This window comes from Diadema setosum, chromosome 10 (assembly GCF_964275005.1).
Source record: "Diadema setosum chromosome 10, eeDiaSeto1, whole genome shotgun sequence".
NCBI lineage: Eukaryota > Metazoa > Echinodermata > Echinoidea > Diadematoida > Diadematidae > Diadema > Diadema setosum.
In genome coordinates this window covers 19217801-19241604 of record NC_092694.1, presented here as the reverse complement: position 1 = coordinate 19241604, position 23804 = coordinate 19217801, and the positions used below count along the sequence as shown (strand labels likewise).

Genomic DNA, 23804 nt, shown 5'->3' with positions numbered 1-23804 from the left:
GAGAATTGGGCTTTTAACCTTTTGCGAGATACCAAGAAAACACATACCATTTTAAGAGGAATTCAAAGTTTATTTGATGAAAGTCGGGTTTGGAATGACTGAAACATCCAAAAACAAAGTAAAACATAGTGATCGTAATAAAGTGTCGGTCCCACACTTTATGAGAAGCGCCTTTTTTTTTTGTGGATATCTCAGCCATTTCAAAACCAATTTTCATCAAATAAACGTTGAATTCCTCATAGAATTACACGCTCTTTCATATTTCATGAGAGATTTCTCATTATCTCACCAAAAAATGTTAGAAACCTGAAATTAGGTCTCAACCAAAACTATACAATCCCTTTAAGGGGAATCAAAAATTTCCCCTTTGGAACGAATTCCCCTTCAGATACCTGGTTTTCAGACGTATATTCCCCCCTATGGACGCTTCAATACGTATATATTTATATTCCTGATTGATTGTATGTAGAAAGGAACAGGACGGCTTCGGGGATGAATTCCACTACTTCCTAAAAAAAAAAATGGACGGCGAGGGTACTTGTAATCCTTATTTCATATAGAACTGTTATACAACAGCATGCACAACAACATTACTATTATAAGACAATATTTTATATTAATAGCAGTCATATTTTCTTTCAAGATCCCACTAGACTGCAATAACTATGTCCAAGTACAGTTTTTTTTCTTAAATCAATTTTTTAATCATTTTTTTTTTTCAAGGGAGGGGAGCGAGATTGCCTCAAAATATCGAGGAGTTAACAAACAAACTTTTAATAAATTGTATCAATTTTTGCACAAACACTCACACAGGCACACACAAATAGAGATCTTGAAAATTTGAGGGGGTCAGAGAGGGCAACTGACGCGGTAACACCTTGAAGTAGCACCTTTCACTTATTTCTTCCTTATGCCATTATCGGGACATCCTACACAACTGCGCACTATTCATTGGTTTATAAATGGCGCTGTTCATCCTGTCTGTCTCGTGGACCTTCTTTTACCCAGTGTCGGTCTCGACGTGAACCTCTTTTGCGTTGTGTCGGTCTCATGGGCTTTGTTTGCGTAGTGTCGTCTCGTGAGCCTTCTTTGCATGGTGCCCGTCTCGTGAGCCTTTTTTGCTTAAAGGTCCTGCTTACCTTTGGGAGCAGTGATTTAAAAATTTTCAAGATATCACTTTTGATGCATATGTGTAGGTCAGTTGTATCACAAAACATCCGACCATATCAACTTTTTGCAATAAAGCCTGAAATATGAGGAGATATCACTATTTTTCTCATTAAACCATAACTGTAAACGGTTTAGTCTGGAAACATTTTTATTATAACTATTGTTCACATTTAAAAAAAAATATCTAACAATATCTAACATCGATTATACTGGTTCAAATTTTCATATTGGTCGTTTCTATCCCTAACTCACATTTTAGAACTAGTTTGAAGCACTGATGCTGGGTTTTTGTTTCATCTGCAAATGGAAAATTATGCCTTTAAGTGTCAAACTCATGCATAGGCTTTATTTGCTTATACGTATATATGTCGAACTCATGAGCTGTATAACTCATGGGCTCACTTAACTTGATGTCGAACTCGTGGGCTGTACAACTCGTGGGTTGCATAACTCGTGGGCTTACCTTACTTAATGTCGAACTCATGGACTGTATAACTCGTGGTCTCACTTTTTGATGTCGAACTCGTGGGCTGTTTAACTCGTGGGCTTACCTTACTTGATGTCGAACTCATGGACTGTATAACTCGTGGGCTCACTTTACTTGATGTCGAAGTCGTGGGCTGTATAACTCGTGAGCTTACTTTACTTGATGTCGAACTCATGGACTGCATAACTCGTGGGCTCACTTTACTTGATGTCGAACTTTTGGGCTGTATAACTAGTGAGCTTCTTTACTTAATGTGGAACTCGTGGGCTGTGAACTAGTGGGCTGTATGACTTATGTATGTCGGTATTGTGACTCTCACTATTCTTTGTACACACTGTAAGTTTGTTTCATGATTTAAAGACTCTTAAAATCTCCCATCATACATGAAAGCAATATACATGTATAGATATACTAACAATCAGCTCTATGAAATGTCTAAAGATATGTATATTTCAAACTTCAGTATTTATTTATAGCCTACCCAGGGTGCAACAGATTATCATTTGGAAAATCTTCGTCTTATCACAGCTCAAAAGTCTGTACACATCATGGTCCAGATATTGGTTGACTGATGATCTTATCCATAGACGCAGATCTTCTTTACAGTGTTTTAAATCATCTAATTTAAAAAAAAATACTCGCAACGTATCACTCGAGCTAGAAATTATGCTTACCGATTTATTTTATCCCCAAATCATGATAATTGGTTGACTGTAATTCTTATCGTTTGAAATATAATTTTTTAGATAATATTCGGGGGGGGGGGGGGTTTCTGGATAAAGCTCCCAACTCCTGAATACTGTATACCCGCTTTCCTTCTCTTCTCTTCTCTTCTCTTCTCTTTACCTTCCCTTTTTGGAACTCCTTTATTCTTCTCCCATAGTTTCGTTTCTATCTTGTTATTATCCCCTTTGTGTTATTCTCCTCTGGCAAACAACATTGTAGATACTTGAAAGTTTACATTATTTATTCTGTGTGTATGTGCTCTGTTCCTTCAGGTAAAAAAGGGGAGAACTGTAACAAGTCATAATGTCTAGAGGCCGTTATATCCAAGTCAAAAGATTTACTTATCGATAACGGTCTCCTCCACCTGTATACATGAATGTATACCATAAAATATAATATAAGTATTTTTTTATATAATTATATATTTGCAATGAATGCTCTTGTTCATATTTTCATGTGAAAATGTTTGATTTTGTCATACTGATTTCTTTCATACAAGTGGAGAAATAAAATTTACTCAATGAAACTTAAACTACAGTGTGTGTATATACTCATCTTTGCGTGTTCTTCAGCTTGACTGATAAAACTGACCCCCAAAAAAAATGAACAAACGTTGTTTTTGTTTAATCAATACAGAGCGTTCACTTTGGTAGCATAGATTGCAGCTCTTTTACAAACACGCACACTCACGCACAGGCTTATACAAAAACACACGCATACCTGTTTTACACTGCTTTTTGTTATAGCAGCTGTGATCGACAGCACGATGACAGCTCAACGCAGTCTTCCCTTAGTACTAGTACACCATAATACATAAAAACAATATTTGCACGTAAGAAAAATGCGGGTACCGCACATCACAGCTGACTGGGTAACTGGGCGAGCAACATGTTCCCATAATATTCAAACGTTGTGTCAAGATTTCTGAGCGGTATGTTTTGTGTAGCTCAGTATATGCAGTCGTCTCTGTTGTCGTGTCGGCCTATTGGGCTTATGGAGTGTGGGTGTGTCTTCGGACAATCGCAATGAGATTATCATGTTCACTTTTCTATCAAATCATCGGAATGATGACAAGATACGACGGAGACTGGGCCTGACGTGAAATTTGTCAACTTACCACATTCGTTAACAGAATGGTTAATCTTGGTAAGTGATCGTTTGCAAGTGTGATCAGGATTCGAGAACTGACTTCTGTCCCTAAAGGAATAAAACAAGTTCAATGAGCTGCTATGGTGACTACAATCAGTTCTCATTGTCCTATCTTCAAGATTCAAAGAAGCCCTCGCAACTTGTGCTAGTTTGATATACGGCAATAATGAAACCTGCTATATACCCTGACAATACTCGGCGAACAACCTTAAGATTGTTTACATCTGATTGATTACCGCTGAATAGGATGTAATATGAAAATATGTTGGCAGCAGTGTACCGGGAATGTGAGTAAGAAGTATGCCACACGCATGATTTGTCTCGGCCAAATATTCCTCGTGATATCTACCTCAAGGAGCAACTGAACGTGAATACCTTTGGAAACTATTAAAACTGTGCTGCGAAAAGTCACAATCGTTTTACTCTTTTGTATAAAATTGTGAATAAATCTGTATTTTGTGAATACTCTGCGTTGCTCTATGGGACACCTGTTTATCTGCTCAAGGATCACATTGATCACAATTTAGTCATAAGGTATATGATTTGGATATATCAAGCTGTTGCACGTCACCTTCAATACAAGAAGATGTGTTTGTGTTGGATTCACTAATTCGCATGATGATGGCTTGGAGTACTTAAAGTGCCACCTTTACTCAGATTAGATTTATTTTGGAAACCCAAACACTGGCACTACTCGTCTTTAGGCCTCATGCGGTACCAGACGTGAGCTTGTTTTCCTAGTGTTTTGTTTTCTCAAGCAACAGCTGATATTCCAGGGCAGCCTCAATTGATCGATTATGTCTAGACCTGGAATGGAAAAAAAAATCACCTGCTACCAGTTCTCATGATGTACTGCCAATCAGCCTTACACAGCAATAGCATTGATGGGATTCTTACTATCATTCTTCACCGTTCATTGGATACGATGCAAAGATGTAGTTGACCTGATTTACTTGACAATGACGTGACGCCTGACTTTCACAATGACCAAAATATTTGAGGTAATTTTGCGTCTCCTTTCGCGGCACTTCGCCTTCTTGCGAATCTACAGAGCATACTTGCAGCGGACTCGCCGGACGACGTCCACAGAGAACTTGCTGTGCCCTCGTATAAGCGATTCGAAAACTTTGGATATCAAACGAAAACATTCTGAGTGTGTGATAAGGAACAGAGAATACCATTCTGCAGAAGATGAACGCTATTGTCGCTGTTACCATAAAAGGAAATTATCAGTTGGATTGCAGAGTGCAGGAATTACAGGAGGTAATACAGATTTAGTGATGGGGGAGTGGGTCATGAATACTAACTTTCGGATTATCACACACCAGCACGCCTCTCGAACGACATACCACTGTGTGACGGACGATAACGATAATGTAGCAGTGCAGCATCAGGACCTAGTCAACGCGGACTTCCACGTTGAGGGACTTATAGGAAGTGGTGGATTCGGTTCAGTGTTTGTTGGAAAATACTGTGGTCAGAGGGTGGCGGTCAAGGCTCTTCGTCCTCGGAGGACGAACGCGGCAGCTATGCTGCAGAGCTTTCGAGCGGAAGTGAACGCCCTTTACTTAAAGCACGAAAACATTGTTAACGTTCTAGCGACCAGCGCAGTGGAAGACTTCGAGGCAGGTGCGTTCATAATCATGGAGTACGCTGGGAAACGAAATTTGCAACAGCTCATTAATGATCAATCTGAACAACTGCCACTACCACGTCGCGCCAAATTTGCCCTCCATATCATTCGCGCCTTGCAACACACCCATGCACACGGCATAGCTCACTTGGACATCAAGCCAGCCAACGTTATCGTGGACGATGAAGATATTTGTCGTCTTGGAGACTATGGTTGTTCACAACAGGTGTTTGGATCTGAAGAGAAGGGGTTGAGAAGTCCAACAAATAGGTCTTACCTCACAGGTACCTGCGGGTATCGCGCACCGGAACTTTTGTGTGGCGGCGCTCCCACAACAAAAGCCGATATTTACTCCTACGGAATCAGCCTATGGCAGATGCTAACACGGGAGACGCCTTACGCTGGTGAAAACCATCATGTCGTCATCTTCGGTGTCGTGGCAAATGACATGCGCCCTAAATTTCCTGACAACCACAATGAGAACGACTGGTACCGGCGACTCATCGTCGAATCATGGACCAAGCAACCGGAGGAGCGACCCACCGCACGAGATATCTTGAAACAGCTCGAGACACGACTCGGCTGTGACGACAATGCTTGAGCAGACGCCGGATGAGGCCAAATTCCCGCAGGCTGGAAAGTCAGTGGTAGAAATTCGGCTGTTGAGTCGGCTGTTGAGACGAAATCCCTTTCTGTTTGGGTCGAGAAATGGCGTGCAGTGACGATCTGATCTCGTTTTGCGCGACCAGGTATCACCATCTGTGCCACTTTGATGGAAGTCCGACGTGTCTCTAGCGTTCGGTAATGACGTGGGTATACGGAGGTAAAGATATGCCAAATACACTCAGTTGGACAATTTTGAAAATGGTACTAATATTGCTTCCATACGTCCAAACAGGTACCTTCACTCTTACTAAGTTCCACATTTTACTGGTCTGAAGGACGTTGACAACATTTATGGACTTATCATTGCTGTTCTAAAATAAATACTAAATATGCAAATGCGCAGTAGCATAGGTGTACAAAATGTTACCATCTGTATGTATCAACTGTCATATTTTCATTCAACATCTTGTTTTTATAGAACAATTTGGTGTGTAAGTGTGATTTTTGTTTCGTTATTCCCCCATTTTGTTATTTGTTTCCAATACATTTTACTTTTGTCTTCCTGTATACATTTGATGCGGGTTCAAATGTGAATGAATACCATTTCTGGTAATAACAGTACTCTAAATTTTTGCATAGATGAAATACTATCAAACCAAGTTAATGTCAAAGTTAGCGCATTTCTGTGACACACCATGTTTCTCATGACGAGTTCGATCTCTTGTCAACACAAGCTACAAGCTCCATCTGTTACGTACACATGTGTGCACGCCCACACACAAGTCGATATTCCCCCTGATTACCTCCAGCAGATCATACACGAAACATATCAGTTTCTACATGGAGATGTGAACAAGGTCTTGTTAAACACGTATAGACCCATTTTGTCCTCGCATTCTGAGCATGCACACCCACGCGTTGCCATACACATTACTATACACACTATATGTTATTCATACGAATTGCAGGTTTTGGAAATTATCCGTGTATTTTTCTCATTATAATGGAACGTCTTACATGACCCGTGTCCTGAGGAAGGTTATGGATGACATTTAATAGATTTGGTTGATCGATGAGGAGGGCATACCACTTTTCACAGTGCCTTTGTTAATAATGTCACTATGCTGCATGAATGTCCGTTACCCCTTATCACATTAAAGTGCTTTAGTTTCATTTCGGCCGATTAAACAGTGTGCTTGTGTTGAGAAACATACTTGAAATTTTGAGAAGAAACACCCAGCGTTATGAAACATTTACTTGATTGGCAAACTTTTGTTTGTTTTTCGGTCCTTAGGAAATAATGCGACCCTTCCCGCAAACAAAGAATATTTGGAAATCTTAATGATTTTCCCGAGCTTGGTAAAGCTTACACGAGCATTGTACTTGGTAAAGAATTCGAGTCAAAGAGTTCTGACATGACCAAATCATATTTTAAATTATGCATTGCCTTTATGTGAAAAGTTCTGGATCGAGGGGGATATTGTGTTCATTGTTCTTGAATTCCTTCAATTCTTCTCGTTTGACCTCTTTCATTATTTTGATCTCAAGGGCATAATCTTATTTGAAGTGCATTTCCTTTCAAATGGTTGTCCATCTCATAACACAAACCCAAGGCTTCGGTGTACAGAATCGCTCTCTCTCTATAGGCTCGTCACAAAATCCCAGACCAAATTAATAATTGTACTCGTAATAATTGTACTCGTCCTACACAGTTTTATCTCATTGTTGATATCGGTGATGACATGTCTCCTTGCATGTGATTATGAAATCGAGCACTGCCCTGTGTATCTGCTTCGTCAATTGTTCATGTGGGGTAATCACTTTACTTCTAGATCGAAAAAAAAAATCATGTAATTTTGGTAGTAGAGTCTAAACCAATTGATGTGAATATGTGTATATACACGAAATCACTGACAGTCAATGCAAGTCTGCTTCCTTGTCTAAATTACTATGAAATGCTTTAAATGTCCTTCAGTGGACCTGGATTTTTCTTTAAGGTGACTGAGTTTGTCTATACAAAACGCTTACCCGGCGAAAACATCAAACTGTGCCAGTGTGTACTATAATTGGTCGTTCGAGAAGTCGTCCACACTTCTCCTGGTATTATTCGATACGGTTTGTTCTCAGGAACGGACTCGGCTATCAGGTTCTGCGTGAAATGCAAGCCGCCGATAATGTATGACTGAATCTGGTGTCAGTCTGAGTCTCATAAGGTAAAGTGGTAATATTTCTCATGACCTCTAAACATATTCTGGACTATTCCATGCTAGTATTCTTTGCAGTGAATTATCTGTTTCGGACGTCTGCCTGGTAACTGCAACATGTCAGTTTACATCATAGCATGAAGTGCTTTGTAAGTTTGCGCACTCAGGCACTAATATAGTCTGGAGGGTTGCCCTCATTGTACTTCTCTCTCAAAGAAAAATCTAAGTTCATTGTTCTTTTTGGATTCCGTGTACGGATGCGTAAAAATAAGATACGATAATCGTGACGTTAATATTACATGTAATTGGTAATGATGAATAAAATACAATGTATAAGCAGTTAAAGCAGTCGGCTTTATGATATTCAAAGCTTTTATAATGTCCTCTCTATATTTTAAAAGAGACTTATGATGTATAAAAGTCAATTACGCTAGTCCAGGAGCAAGAAGGAAGGATTATTGAGAAACTGGCACATGAGGTATATCACAAACCTTTGGGAAAACACACCTCTTGGGAATCTGTTGTTTCCCAAACCTGTACAAGAAGGTAAAAATGAGGTAGTGTTCTGTTAAGCAGTGTCAACAAGCTCATATGTACACACACATACAAACATACAACACATACTACCCGTTTGCACTGTTTGCCACTTTTACTAGCATTAAAGACACGGGAGCAAGTAGATAACACGCACGGTCACTTCAATTTGCAATCCACATTTCTTCTCGTTGGTAATTCGTCTTCTGTCGAGTCTCGGACCGTATATGGCTCAGGAACAAATTACAAGGATGCTTGTCATGTGACATGAAATCAAATGTGACTTCACAGTAGAAAAAAAATACTTTAGTATGGGGACATAGGATATTTATATTTTTACATAGTCATTTGCAGAATTCCATGCTTTGATCAGCATGTCGTGTCTTTGCTTCGTCGTTCCGTCGTTATTGTTTTTCTGGGATTGCGTCAACTGTAGTGCACCCAAGTTCATGATTGTTTGTGACAAAATTCACACTGTGTGGTTAGATATTGAATGAGGTTATTTTTTTTTCCGTGCTCAAACCTGATGTTATTCTGTTATAATGATGTTTTCTCGCATTTTGTTTTGTTTTGTTTGTTGTTGTAGTTCTTTCACGTATAATTCAACAATATTTCAGACAAATAATGAATAATTAATAATGAACAAAGCAGAATGGTATACAGATTGTTCGCTTTCCTCACAGACTCCCTTGGTTCATGCATGTTGTTCACCATGTATTTTGTGTTTGGAATTGTATGGTTCAGAAATAGAAATATTTGACGTTTTTGTATCAAAGCACGTATGTAATTTATTTACATTTTCCGTCGATAAGTTTGTGTTGTAATAGATTGAATGAATAATTGTAAGTGTAAATGACACGATTGTTAGTTCTTTCTAATGTATTTTATATACGAAATGCGCATGAATTAAATGACCTTTGTAATAGACTGAACTGTGTCTAATGTCTTTTATAATGCGCATGCATTTTCTTCGACTGTTCTGAAATTGCGTGTTTTGTTGTATTTTTCCCATTCGTTCAATACAACAGCATGCATTCCCTTGTGAGATTACTATTCTGGCACAGTTGTAGTCATCTAGCACATTTTGGATAGTTTACAAGATTCTAAAAATGTGTTACATGTCCTGTACGTCACAGGCTAAACAATGTCTACTTCCCAGTGTCGTTTCTATCGCCATGGCGGTAGTATGTTACAACATTGGAGATGATGGTGTTTTTGATCAGTGTTAGTGGCCCTAAAATTCATTGTTCCTTTATAATTGCCATGGGGTTACTACACGAGGAAAGTGTTGTAAACCATGTTAAGCGTTTAAATGACTCTGTAACAACTTCGAGACTAATTCTCTCTCTCTCTCTCTCTCTCGATATATATATATATATATATATATATATATATATATATATATATATATATATATATATATATATATATATATATATATATATATATATATATATATATATATATAATATATATATATATATATATATATATATATATATATATATATATATATATATATATATATATATATAGTTACATCAACTACTTTGCACCACAACATACTAATGTATACAACATTGTTGTACTTTGTACTTACGATACTTATACGTGGCCGGGACTGAATGGATTTCTAATGATGAAAGCGTGCATAATAATTATTCTGATCTTGCGTGTGTGTTTGTGCGTCTTTATTTAATCGGCAAATAAGAAAGAAAATCTTAAGAACTGCGTAACTGCACTCCGGCAGTATCCATCATACGTTCAAACTCACTCTTATTTTTAGTTAACTCTCATTTGTGGCAAGTGTAACTCTCCTGGGTGTGGTTTACATACATGGATAGATTAACTATCGCCCATTATGTGTAAAACAGAGTCAGCTATATAAACACCATAGATGTTATTCAAAGCGCCTACTCTTAAAGCTTTCAGATTTTCATAGATTCTTGGAATAATGGAAATTATGGCATTTATTTCTCGTTTTTGTCCCATTGCAGCAATATTTAACAAGCAAAATTCTGACAGAATAAATCATCGCTTTGGATACGTACTGAAGTCACGACGACGCGTATTTTACGCTAGTGTGTCATTCTACAAGACATCTAGGGAAACATTTTTGTCGAAGTTACATCGCCGTGATAAATTCATAAAATACATTTGTGTGTGTGTGTGTGTTTGAAACCATAAATTCTTTCCAATATGATTACTAGTACCCCTCCTCTTTACGTGAAAACATTTTCTCTCACACTATACAATGTAATATATATATATATATATATATATATATATATAAGGTGGATGGAGGCGACTGATGTCTCTGTAACACAGAAACGTCCGTTTGTTACCTCTTAGACACAAGGACGATATAACAATGATAACAAAGAATATCATGTATGTCTAAAATCTTGCTTACATGGGATCATGCAAGAAGAAAGTGTAATCTTTTGGGCTCATCAAAATAGGTTGGACAAATGCGGTTGGTGGTTATTCACGCGGGTTGCTAAGGGGCCAACGATTTACTATACGAGAAAGCACAAAAAAGTCAAAACGTTATACTCTAAAAATAATTTCCTGTCGAAATTTTACTTTAATTTTATGAATGTCTTCAAAACTTGTAATTTCAAGGTGAATACTAATATATTACATGTATATATGAATTATATCCATGTGACACAGATGAAAATTATGAATTATAACTATACCTCTTGTCAAATCGATTGACAATAGAGCCATTACGCACAATGAGCCAAGATTCCTGTTTTCTGATTACGATTTCGGAATCAGACAAGACAGTTTGTTACATTAATTATGGAGTTCTATTTTACAGAAGAAAATAGCGGTTACTTGTGACGAAATAATCACCTATATAATTAATTACCATTATTTGCCCACTCCTGTATTGATAATTACGTGACCACAGACGAGATAATCACTAAGATAAATGATCATTGTCTTTGCCTCCTATTGTAGCAATAAATAAGTGACCATCAGGACTTTTTTCGAATCTCGTTCGTGATTGACGCAAACAATGACACAACGGGAATGAGAAATATCAAATAAAACGTAAATAATCTGCAATCACAGTACTATTTTGCCGATCATTTATAACATCGGCAATCAAAAATTATTTGTGAATGTGCACAGAAAATGGATCTGATGGAAGATCGCGTCGGTGATCAACGTAGTAATCCAGACCAGGCGTTCTTCAGGGTATCGGCGACTTTTGGAACCATCTGACTCCTTAAGGTGATCTGGGAAAAATAATACCAGATGTATTATGATAATCATTAGAAGCAGTAAAAGCCGTATCAAGAATAGGAATGAGATGATGTACCAGCATCACAGATGAAGGTATCATTCTTACTGCCCTGCAATATGTATAGTGTGACTGTATTTTTGGGCTTCCAAAGTGAAAATTCATCGCACAGTTTTGTACTTAAAGATGAAATTAATTAAAAGGGGACTGTCGGTTGGTGCTGAAGAGTTTGACAATTAGACTAGCTAAATAATTTACCGCTTTTAAATAATCATGCATGTACTCTCTATTGTATTTCTTCTGATACTTCTGCCACTGCCAGCATTTTGTCGAACTTCTCTTGTGTGTGTGTGTGTGTGCATAATCCCTTAAAACGTTCACTGATTGCTTCCTTGTAGATCAATACCAATCTATGATTGATACCAATTTCACTTTTGTTAGAGATGAATATGAACAAACACGTTACACATTGACGTGAGATATACAATGTAAGCAAATTGACAGTTCAATTGACGTTACAAGTTGTCTCTAACAAAAATAGACGAATCTATAGCGTGCTATAATATGCATTGTGATATCTTGTGAGTTACCAAGATAATTTCGTTGGAGAAACGTCTGAACCAAAGCATAGTGTATAAGATGATAGGCTCACCAAATCGTTCTCTTTAGCCAAGTTGGTGAAGATTTGAACATTTGGACAACGCTATAAAGTTCAATTTATAGCAGCACACTAACCGTATATCAGTAGTATTGATGATAGATCAAGATCAAGTTGTTTTATTTCACCTCCAACAAATTGAGGATGCGTAAGATCCATATGCATTATTGACAAATTGTAAGAAGCAAAATTTTACCGCGTATTCTCATGATAACTGAAAACACCTCTTTGTCTTCTGTCCTTCTTGGGAATGGTCACAGCCTCTCGTTGGTTGCTTGAGCGAGCTGTCTTCCTGATAAAGATGTCCACATTTGAGCGCGAGTGGCGCGAAATATACTGGAAGCATGCCGAGTCTCCTGACGAGTCTCCTACGTCACTTCTTGATATCCTCGGCTTGCCTGCCACTGCTGTAGATTGTGTCTCCTGATTCACAACAAACTTGAACAACTTCAAAATGGTAGACACAAAGAAAAAAAATAGAAGCAAAAAGAGATTTCTCTCCTCTTGGCAGGAGGAACGTCAAATGTTAACGCGCATCAAACAGCTCTGCGCGCTTCTTTGAGCAATGGTGACTAATTTCGAGTGCAGCTAGCATGCCGCTATGCACGACCACGTGAAATATGGAAAATAGAACAGACAAAGCATAGTCACAACATGTTATATACAAAGACACTTGACAACATCTAAATCATCACAAATACCGACCTGACGCGTACGTAGTAACCTCTGCAGGAAGTGTCGTTCGAGAATCCCTCGTGGTGATCGGCATGCTCGTTGTTGCTGCGGTGTAGCTATGCTGGGCTGTCGTAACTTGTGGCGTTGTTATGCCGGCAGGCGAGTTGTCTGTGGTTTCAGATTCCATGCTAATAGTAGAAGCTAGATGATTAGCTGTCTGTGTAGTGACTGGTTGCATGGACACCTCTTCCGTGGGACTGCTTTGTGACGTCAGATCATTCGTGGTAGTCATCTCGCCGGCTAATGTCGTCGAGATGCTGGTTGTGCTTTTTGTTGTCCACAAAGTCGTTTCTAGGCCTCCTTCCTCTGTTGATGCAGGCATATTTGAGGTAACGGGTGGTGTACTCGTTGAAACCACAGTGAAAGCGTTGGAAGTGCCGTCAATGGAGGTTGTTAGAAACGGAGTTGTGATGGTGGAAGCCATTATTGTAGTAGATGTGGTAGTTAATGGACTATATCCTGTGGTCGGAGTGGTTCCTGACGTACTCGCTTAAAAGATAATAGTAATAATTTTAAGACAGTATATACAGTATTGGGTGTTAATTCATTTGCAGTCTTTGCTCAAAGTTCTCGGTATCTAAGGAGCACATAATAATAACTTTCAAACACTTTAGTAATTCTAATGTTCGCTATAACTAAAAATATTGTTTGAAACCAGCAAAATTTCCGCAGTCGTCGGTCTTATTTCGGACTTATTTGGCTGAGGTACCATTTCAGACTCAACTGCCATAAATAAACACCAATGATGGGGAGCAGCAAACTTAAAAACTCGACATTTTTGTTTTGTCTCAAGTTTGCTAACTACTGAAATGGACAATTGTGGACACCATGCTGAATCTTGATACATACATGTCGTCTTTGCTTACTATCCATGTTTACTCCGAAAAAAAAAAATGTGCGAAAATGGAAAAATTAGATAATCATAATCAACCTGCCAAAATATGTGCTTTCTTCGGTAAAGTATGTGCATATCGCAAATGAAATTGCTTGAGCGATGATTCTCCAAATACACTACAAGTGCACATGAATTTTTTCTTTATTTAAGAGAGGTACTATCTTCTCCGCAAGTAGTTTTTAGATTTCTTTAAGCGGCGACTCCATCCAACCTGGCCGTCGGTGGTGATGATGAGATTAAAGCAAGGAAGCATGTTTTAAATGGTTTTTTGTTTGTTTGTTTGTTCTTTGAACTTTGAAAGTTTTGACAGAAGCAGGTGCATAAATAGATAAATGCCCATGTGTGATGTAGGTCTATGCTGTCATCATCTTCATCTCACCACTGATCATTCATAACGGACTGCTGTCCAGTAATGACAGTACAATGAAATGATATACCAAGCAGAGCTGACTATGGGCTCATACAAATGCCGTGACTTTGGAATGTATCGTCAAAACCAATCTTGCTAAAGCCTAACTGCATCAACCAATATCCAAACCCTGAAAACTTGGTAAGAAATTTCGATTCCATATTGCAGCATTTACAATATGAGTTAATGATGTATAAATGATAAACACATTATTCAAGTGTATTTCTCGTCTCTCTCTCTCTCTATATATATAGGCCTACATATATACGTGTACATGTGTTAATTTTAATATGCAAATTCATGTATGTGGTCATGTAAAGGAACGCACGACAACTATAATTGTATATCGTGGGTAACTATTTTTTTTTTTCGTGTTTACCTCGCTTCGTGTCAGACAGAAGATTAGTTCTATTTCCTTCAGTTTCTACCACGACGATGAACATCTTCCGTACTATTAACTATACTTTACTTTACGTTATTACACAAAACACTCGGGTTTACAACTTTTACATTCCTCCTAACAACACTGATATCAAGATAGGACAGCCAAAATCCATGCCAATCTTGCCACCAACATCCGTGACGGATAATACTGAAAAGCTACAAAGTGATGACAACGAAGAGGATGTCCGTTGCACTCCTTTCTCCTATGTAGTAAAGTGTTACGATTTGATTACAAACTCACAAGAACAAGCAGAGCTGACTATGGGCTCATACAAATGCCGTGACTTTGGAATGTATCGTCAAAACCAATCTTGCTAAAGCCTAACTGCATCAACCAATATCCAAACCCTGAAAACTTGGTAAGAAATTTCGATTCCATATTGCAGCATTTACAATATGAGTTAATGATGTATAAATGATAAACACATTATTCAAGTGTATTTCTCGTCTCTCTCTCTATATATATATATAGGCCTACATATATACGTGTACATGTGTTAATTTTAATATGCAAATTCATGTATGTGGTCATGTAAAGGAACGCACGACAACTATAATTGTATATCGTGGGTAACTATTTTTTTTTTCGTGTTTACCTCGCTTCGTGTCAGACAGAAGATTAGTTCTATTTCCTTCAGTTTCTACCACGACGATGAACATCTTCCGTACTATTAACTATACTTTACTTTACGTTATTGCACAAAACACTCGGGTTTACAACTTTTACATTCCTCCTAACAACACTGATATCAAGATAGGACAGCCAAAATCCATGCCAATCTTGCCACCAACATCCGTGACGGATAATACTGAAAAGCTACAAAGTGATGACAACGAAGAGGATGTCTGTTGCACTCCTTTCTCCTATGTAGTAAAGTGTTACGATTTGATTACAAACTCACAAGAACATTGACGAGTACAAGTCCCAAATCGTTACTTACTAGCGTTGTAGTGGCATATATAGTAGTGTGTGGAGCTGTCGCATTCATCATGAAGCCACTGACCAGAATTATCCCTGTCCATGTAAACGCACACGGGGTTTTCAGTACCACTGTAGGTGTCCATAAAATTTGTATAGTACACGCTGCTTACACCGCCAAATTTCACCGAAGTGTAGGCTGTGCCGGTTCCATCGAGAATCTGTTGGACCCCGATCCAAGCCTTCTCTGCTCTAATGAGTGTAGTTATATGGAAAGTGAAAAAATAAAAACAACAACAAATAACCAAACGAAACAAACTTGTACTTTAATGATTAGTGACACAATTCTGGAAGCTGACGGCACACGTCAACAAATAATGTACACACAAACACACGGCTACATCTTGGGTATTACTTCACTTTTGTTTTGTAGAATGAAAACCTATTTCGCATTTCTAACAAAAACACTGTCATCTTGTCTCAGTCCAACACTTTGCAAGAACATGATATTTGACTACCTTCCAAGACAGTGTAGCCCAATACATTTACACATATAACACGAACTACCTTTCTTATAATACTCAAATGACTTTTTCATTTGAGTATTATGAGTCACGGCGTCTTTTCCCCAAAAACTTAATACACAGTTATTGTTATTGATGTTTGTTCCTTCCGGAGAGAACTCTCTAAAATTGAGGAGATTGTACCATGACTGCACGTCGTGCATCATTACGAAACGATGACGTTTGGTTATCACAATAGAAAAATGTACAAGGTGATTATCTCACTTCAGTATTTTAGGTGTTTTGCCCCAAAGCATAGAACTTCTGTTTGGGTGATACTGATTGATTTGGTTGATTTACCTCCTTATTTGAGGAGGGATTTTATCTATGCGCTTTCAGTAATTAATACATTAATCAAAATTTCACATTTTACAACATAAAGTTCATTAACTGCAGAAGGGGGTAAGGTTAACAGAGAAATGACAAACGATATTTCAAATTACAAATATATGAATATCATGAGGGAACATAGATATCGGTATAGTAACAGCTAGAAAGTACAGATGGCTGCCATATCAAGCATAGCTTGAAGGAATGGCCAGCCTTATTTGATATACAATGACGTACAAGAGGGCCGTATGATTTATAAACGCTGTTTAAGATTCTTGATAATATTGTAGTGAAGTGCATGTGTTGCTAGTGCGTGCATGTGCTAGTGAGGATACAATCTGGCATACCCAATAGAGTATAATCTTATAGATATGACCAGCGCTTGTTCGTTTGTTTCATTTCCATCTGAGAGGAATGTCTGGATAGCCCATACTCAGCTGCAATAGCTTCCATGGGGTCTGGGTGGATGTAAGACGGGACCACTTCACCGGGTCAAACACCCTGCTCTTTGCGATGAAGAAACTAAAGCGAGATCTATTACGTGCTTGAGTTCTGACTCTCCCACACCCGAGACCTCCATTTTATGTCTTATCCGAGGGACAAAGTGTTTTACCTCGGAACGGTATGATTACACACAACACTGCTCAGTGGGACCCGGGAATCGGACCGAGGTCCTTTGGATCGCGAGGCAGACGCGCTATGGACTGAACTAACTCACCGCCCTAGTCATAACATATTCATCAATCAAATCATACTGCGGCAAAATATATTTCGTTAAGACTGGTTTAAACGACAATAAAGAGGCACAAGATTTTACATGCTCAAAGAGGGCATTTAGATCATGATGTCGAATCGACCCTTTAGCTTTATCTTTAAACTTAGGGTGAATTTCTTATTAGATGAAAATCATGAGAACAACGTGTTGGGTATGAAGGAACATGTTTATTAGTAAACAAATTATCTGGAAAAAGGGAGTAAAATAATGAACACGTTTATACAATGTAATGGATAGAGCCGTTTGGTACAAGTTAATACCATTAGCCTGCGAATATTTAATTCATGGAACAAAGAATCAGTGTGAGCAAAACAGGAGGATTTCGGGCAAAGTTCGAAGGGATTTTTTTTTTCTGAAAAAGAAATAAAGAAGAATATTCTATTCTTTACAATTTCCCCAAACGATGCTACAGTATGATGTACGTGTATATGGCAATCATAAATCATTATATAACATTCTTAAGGGTTGTTTATTCATCGAGTCCTTCAATTACAGAAGAAATTTTGCTAGATTTCGAGATAGTTACATTTTGAAAATGGTCATTCCATGTAAAATGAGAATTGAGAGTTAATCCTAAAACCCATACTTTATCGATTGTTTTTGTGCTAATATCATAATATTTATATCAATAAACGCATTGGCTCGAATTCATGAAGGTCATTGTCGACGAAATGAGTGATTCATGGCCTATTAACGAAATGGTCATTTGGTCGACAAAATGGCTGATTTCGTAACGAAATGGGACATGCGACACTTGGTGCCCCATACAAAACTACGGTCTTTGTCCATGGTTTAAACCATGGACAAGATTGTACCACCTTCGTGAATTCGTGCCATTATGTCGACGAATAGAATGAGATTGAAGGATGTGAAAATTCGTGTTCTTTCCTTTCACTGAAATAATCGTTATTGTCTTCATCCTTGTTACCACTTTCCAGACGATGACATAAAAGGTTTAATCATCACATACCCTATGGTCGGTAAATATGAATTTAAAAAATCGTTGTGATTCTCGTCGATGACAAGGGCTAATTCAGCTCCCATGGCGCTGCAGTCCGAACTCGCTGACAGCGCAGTCTCTTTGTCGAACGAAAACCAGAAGCACTCCGTTGTAGTTGATGTCTGGTAGGGAACCATGTTGGCTGGACATTCTGTAATTTAAAAAACAACCAACAACACCAAAACTAATTTTTAGCTGCTGATGGCCTCGGGCATAAACTGTTCCAAAAGCTGGATGCTAGTCATGAAACTGCATTCAGGCGGCCGAAGGTTGCTCTCTAAAAGTGTATAACCTGGGGCAAGAGCAATAGAGCTTGGCAGCTGGGCTACGGAGGATGCTCTTGCAGAAACAGTATGTTTACACCCCTTCCTTTAGGAAAGACTCTAAAAATGAGATAAGACTTACCTTATTATCATCCTGTCATCTGCCTTTGTGTCGAATCTCCTTTTAAAAAAGGAACAACAAACACTGGAACATTGAAGATCCTATATAGATCATTGAAGTGTTGGAGTATTAACGGTTTAATGGCAAGAAAGGCAGTGACATAACGGAACGCCGAGCTGAACACGTAAAACACAAATTCCATCGCTAAAACAACAGCATGACTGCCCTACGCTGAACAGACTGCACAAGAAAAAGGAAATCATCGAGGCTGACGGTGGGTATAGGCCCTACACACATATCCTATATAGTCAGGGAAGTCAGCAATTAATGAGCCAAGGGAGGCGGGAATTGACCCTACCCTGTATGCACCTCCCTGAAGAACCTAATTGTGTCCCTTCTCAGGGGAATCAATCATCATCGACTTCAATCATCGACTTCTGGTTGAATTTGACCCTGAAAATGAAGACACACCTCCCAACACAGCTTTCCTCATCAGCATCTTATAATCCCCCCCCCCCCCCATAATGTGCAGCCATGACAAAAAAAAAATGGCTTACAAGAGTCTCCACACGATGCGCTCAGCTCCAAACGACGACAAAATATTGCTGCTCGCAGTTTGAGTTTGAGTTTTGTGCATTATTCAAATTGTAGATAACTGTTGACTTCCAAATTTCTCAGCAGTGGCCTAAACAAGTCCCCTGAGGTTCATATTTAATGTTTTGCTACATTTTGGGAGGTCTGTAAAAGGTATCCCCTACCTTTAATGCCCTCGTTTAAAGGGGCTGTACTTTCTTGGCCACATCGGACGTCATGGGGTTGGACAGTATCCTCTAGGACTGGTTTTGCCGTTACAACACATTGCAAGCTAACTGAAAGAGAAACAGGAATTCCAGCTCTACTTTACTGCCAAGCTTGACGGTCTCTTCCAATAAGTCTTTCAAGTAATGACGCTCTGTCTGTATTTTGGTCCTGAGAGGAGGACTGCAACAAAACGAAGATAAAGACAGTCGAAAAACACTAATCTCTGATGGCGGGGATATAGTGTATAATATGCCTCAATGACATGACACCTGTTCACTCTGAAGAATAGATTACTATTGGCCGTGAAATCACGTTAGTCAGACCGTCCAATATTGAAAGTAAGATATTGACGATATTATGTCTCAGCTTATAGCTATTTATCTCCAGCCCTGGCTGGATCCGAAGAAGCGCTGGAAACTATTACTGCTCCAGAAGGGAAGACCCGGACATCGAGGGGATACCCCTGAGATTTTCAAGCAGGGATGGCAACATAATATGACACAATACTGGAAGGATGGACCAGCTCATCAAGATCACAAGGGTGCAAACAATGCGACAAAGCATCCTGTGACAACTGTGGAGCCATTCACACTATCTAAGTTTGTACTATAACAGTGGTGTTTTCTAGACTTCCAACCAACTCGTAGCGGGATAACTGTCCGTTAATGTGAAGGTTGCTCACGTGTTGCTTCTTGCGTTTGTGATGTTTGAAGGCCAGAAACAAAGTCCTTGAAATGATGCAGTGCCTCTACTTTCTAGGGGGACATTTCATGAAGCATTTTGTCAGATATCTTTTTCTAGCAAAATGATACAAGCTACTGAAATCCTTGCATCTGATTGTGTGAGAGCTAATCTGTTCGACAAATTTGTCGGACAAAACACTTCATGAAATGTCCCCAGATTACTGCTAACTCGCAACCTTTAATGTACCAGACATATGATAAGCTCTTCAGATACCAAAACTTTCAGACAGACTGACCATCAGCGTGCGAAAAGAGAAGGTGATGTTCCAGCCTGTTTCTTGCATTGCTTCCCCTCTGCCCTGCATCTAAATCGAGAGCACTGCACTCTTACATTATATACCCCTTCCACGGCAAGTGATGGGTGTGTACAGGGATTTCTGAGGAAAGGCGTGTTTGCCCCTGATCGTAAGTGCCGAGTGTGAAAAGAAAGAAGACCAAATCCACCGTCTGCCCCTATATATCAGTGAGTTCTGCTGAATGAGCAAGCGTCACTTATTTGATGAGTTGTCATTCCGGAATTTTCCACATCAGCAGCAATTGGGGGCGCTAATAAAATGGATTAGATTCCATTCTACATTGATTCAGACTTGAAACATAAATATTACAAAACGCATTTTAACATTTTGTAAACCAGGTATAGTGAGTTTCAAGAGATATTGTAAATGCGTGTCTTCCCATCATCAACTTTAAAGTTCTGAATAGTACGATTATTGCAGGTGTGACGATATTATGTGATGGTAATTCATCTATTTGTTCACTTCTTTCTTTTTTTTTATTTGGTTTTTTGGGCCTGATGTTACCATCATAATTTGATGAGAGGTGGCCCTACTTTCTCACCAGTGAAGATATTGAGTCCTTGTGGAGGTTCCTGGCACACCACACCGACGGGGAGAAAGGTCGAACACCAGTTATCACTCCACTCTCCAGTCGATGTGGTCATCCTGACACAGTCTTCGTTGCCGAATTGCTCATTGGGATCGGACCCTCCCCAGGCAGAAAATGAGATCGGTTGGTTAATCATTATGGTCCGGTGTTCGTCTTCCACTGCAGCGTCACTTACACCGAGCCAGAAGACGCTTTATATAAGTGACCAATTGATTAATAGATTTATACGTAAGTACACAACAATGCATACCTACACACTTACATAGACCTACATACACAAATGGTATACGTGAATAAATTAAGAAATAGATGAACAATAAAGATATTACACTATAATGGCATCATCATCTTTGGTACACACCTCTTCTTGTTTGCATATCAATTCTCGAAATTGTATGGTATATCCTGAAGATCAGTTACCATACTTCATCTATTAATTCCAATTACACAGTAATTTTGTCCTCCTGCTACGTAATTAAGAATGAATAAAAACAAACGATTATTGTCGGTGTGATGTATTATGTTCACAATAATATACCAATGCATGGTCGATATCCACGTTTAAATTTGATACTCCTTGAGTTTATCTATTTTTCTAGAACGGAGAGTTTTTCTTATCTAAAATTATTTTCATTCTAACTATGTATAATCTTGAACAGTACGGTGATAAGAATTACATCACATCAGATAGACTCATGAAAGAAAGACAAAACGTCTGTGCAGGCATTCCATGATTAATGAACTTTGCCTGTTATAATCCTTTAAACTAAAATTGATTAGATAGTTTTGATATGATAGTTGTTGCATTGAATTGCAAATTAAGAGGAGCTTTATCTCTTTTGATATATAATGAAACTAAACATACTCGTAGCTGGAGGATGATATGACACTTTGTACAAAGGCGTTTTCATCTGTGTCGAAAATGGATGGGACGTCTCCATCATATTGTGATCGGCATATCCGCCTGGCGTCCACAAACTTTCCCTCCTTTTCACCGTGGAGATGATAGCAGTATCCAGTATAGGGACTTAGTAAGCCGTTAGAGCAGAATTGGGACTCTGATGCAGATAAAGGGGAAAATGGGCATGTGATGGATAGAATGTAAGTCATGAGTAAACACCAATTGAGAATGAACATTACATAAAGAATTCCTTTAAGTACTTAATGATATGCGAATTAATGGACGTGGTTTTATCATAATTCAAAATATTGACTATGAACACACACTTACTTTATGTGAAAGGTTTGCTGTACCTCGGAAGCAATAATTTCGGATGACATTTTCTGTATTCTAAGTGAGAGAAAAAAAAAAACGCTCACAACTGATAAATATTGTAGAACAAATTCGGAGTCATCTAAAAGTATAATTGAAGACGGACACGCGGTGAACAAGCATCGAATCAAGTTGACTTACGACTGATGCACTGAATGATTAAAAAAAAATATTCATACACTCTATAAATGCTGCGAAAATCAGCAGCATTGTCACATCAACATGTAATATTTTGTTATGTGTCCTAAAAAAGAAAGTTGTATTGAGCGTTTGTTCTTTATTTTCTTTAAATGCGTGAAAGGATGGTCAAGTTCTCTCGGGATGACCAGTCTAACACAATCAACAAACGTTGATGAGCACACACACATACACATTAAGTCACATGGATGGCCATCAACACCTGTGATATTAGAATCCAAATTGCTTTTGAGTATAAATGGTTATCATGCTCTGATGTCTTTCCGTACTTACCCACTATAGGAAACAAAATGACTGTAAGTTGCCATAAAACAACAGTAGCTGAAGCTGTAGCCATATTCCAAGTAGCAGCGTAGTCCTTCTTCGACGAAAAAGGCGTAATAGACCACTTCTAACAGCGAGCGGTCTCCTACTGCCCTCCTCTTTGATAACGATCTCTTAAATAGCTAAAATGAAATAATAGATAAAATAAAATGGCAGAGGAGACATGCGTGCGATCTCATTGTCTCTAGGACAATAATCAGCCATCCGTGTTTCATCGATTAAAGGAGTCTTTGGTAATCAAATATTAGATTCCAGTGAGTAGACGGAAGGGCAAGGACAGCACGTCAGTTGAGCAGTTTCAATTAAGCGCATGACTCCGGATGACTAGAGGTTGATCTTACAATGTCAGGACAATATTACACTTTTGCAATCTCTATGGTTCTAATAACTATTAAAACAACTTTAAAACAAGGGTTGTTGCTGGTAATAAAATAAGTTTGTGCGTTATGTGCCTACTTCAGCTAATTAAAGAAAAGATTCGATAAGGAAAGTTCTCCCGGAACAGCGAACAATGTGATACTGCCTGATACCGGTTGAATGCCTCATCATTTCATCATAAGTTACCCTTATAGGACTATTTTGTCTGAATAACTAAGTGCATCTACGTGCATGTGTGGGTGTTGTTGGTGTGAATGTATGTTTGTGTGTATGGTCGTGCGTGTCCTATGTGTTTATTTCAACTACTGCAGATAAAATGACATAT

The 23804-nt window shown here is 38.5% G+C and overlaps 2 protein-coding genes across 2 annotated transcripts; one reads left to right on the top strand and one right to left on the bottom strand.

Moving 5' to 3' along the window:
• The first annotated feature begins 3672 nt into the window (after positions 1-3672).
• Positions 3673-7453, top strand: LOC140233705 (serine/threonine-protein kinase mos-like). The gene has a single exon (XM_072313805.1). The coding sequence runs from the start codon at positions 4516-4518 to the stop codon at positions 5764-5766; it is 1251 nt and encodes a 416-aa protein (XP_072169906.1). The 5' UTR covers positions 3673-4515; the 3' UTR covers positions 5767-7453.
• Positions 7454-13102: 5649 nt separating this feature from the next.
• On the bottom strand, positions 13103-23176 carry LOC140233833 (macrophage mannose receptor 1-like). The gene is made up of 6 exons (XM_072313926.1): positions 23051-23176; positions 22172-22364; positions 21259-21497; positions 18464-18644; positions 15848-16077; positions 13103-13464 (listed from the first exon to the last, which is right to left on the bottom strand). The coding sequence occupies exons 1-6, from the start codon at positions 23112-23114 to the stop codon at positions 13115-13117; spliced, it is 1257 nt and encodes a 418-aa protein (XP_072170027.1). The 5' UTR covers positions 23115-23176; the 3' UTR covers positions 13103-13114.
• Between the last annotated feature and the right edge of the window lie 628 nt (positions 23177-23804).

Coding starts and splice junctions, on each gene's coding strand:
- LOC140233833 (XM_072313926.1), bottom strand. CDS start 23,114: ATGGCTACAGCTTCAGCTACTGTTGTTTTATGGCAACTTACAGTCATT. Junction 18,645..21,258: donor AGGACTCAATATCTTCACTG/GTGAGAAAGTAG, acceptor TTTAAATTACAG/AATGTCCAGCCAACATGGTT. Junction 13,465..15,847: donor TATATGCCACTACAACGCTA/GTAAGTAACGAT, acceptor CTGCATCAACAG/AGGAAGGAGGCCTAGAAACG.
- LOC140233705 (XM_072313805.1), top strand. CDS start 4,516: ATGACCAAAATATTTGAGGTAATTTTGCGTCTCCTTTCGCGGCACTTC.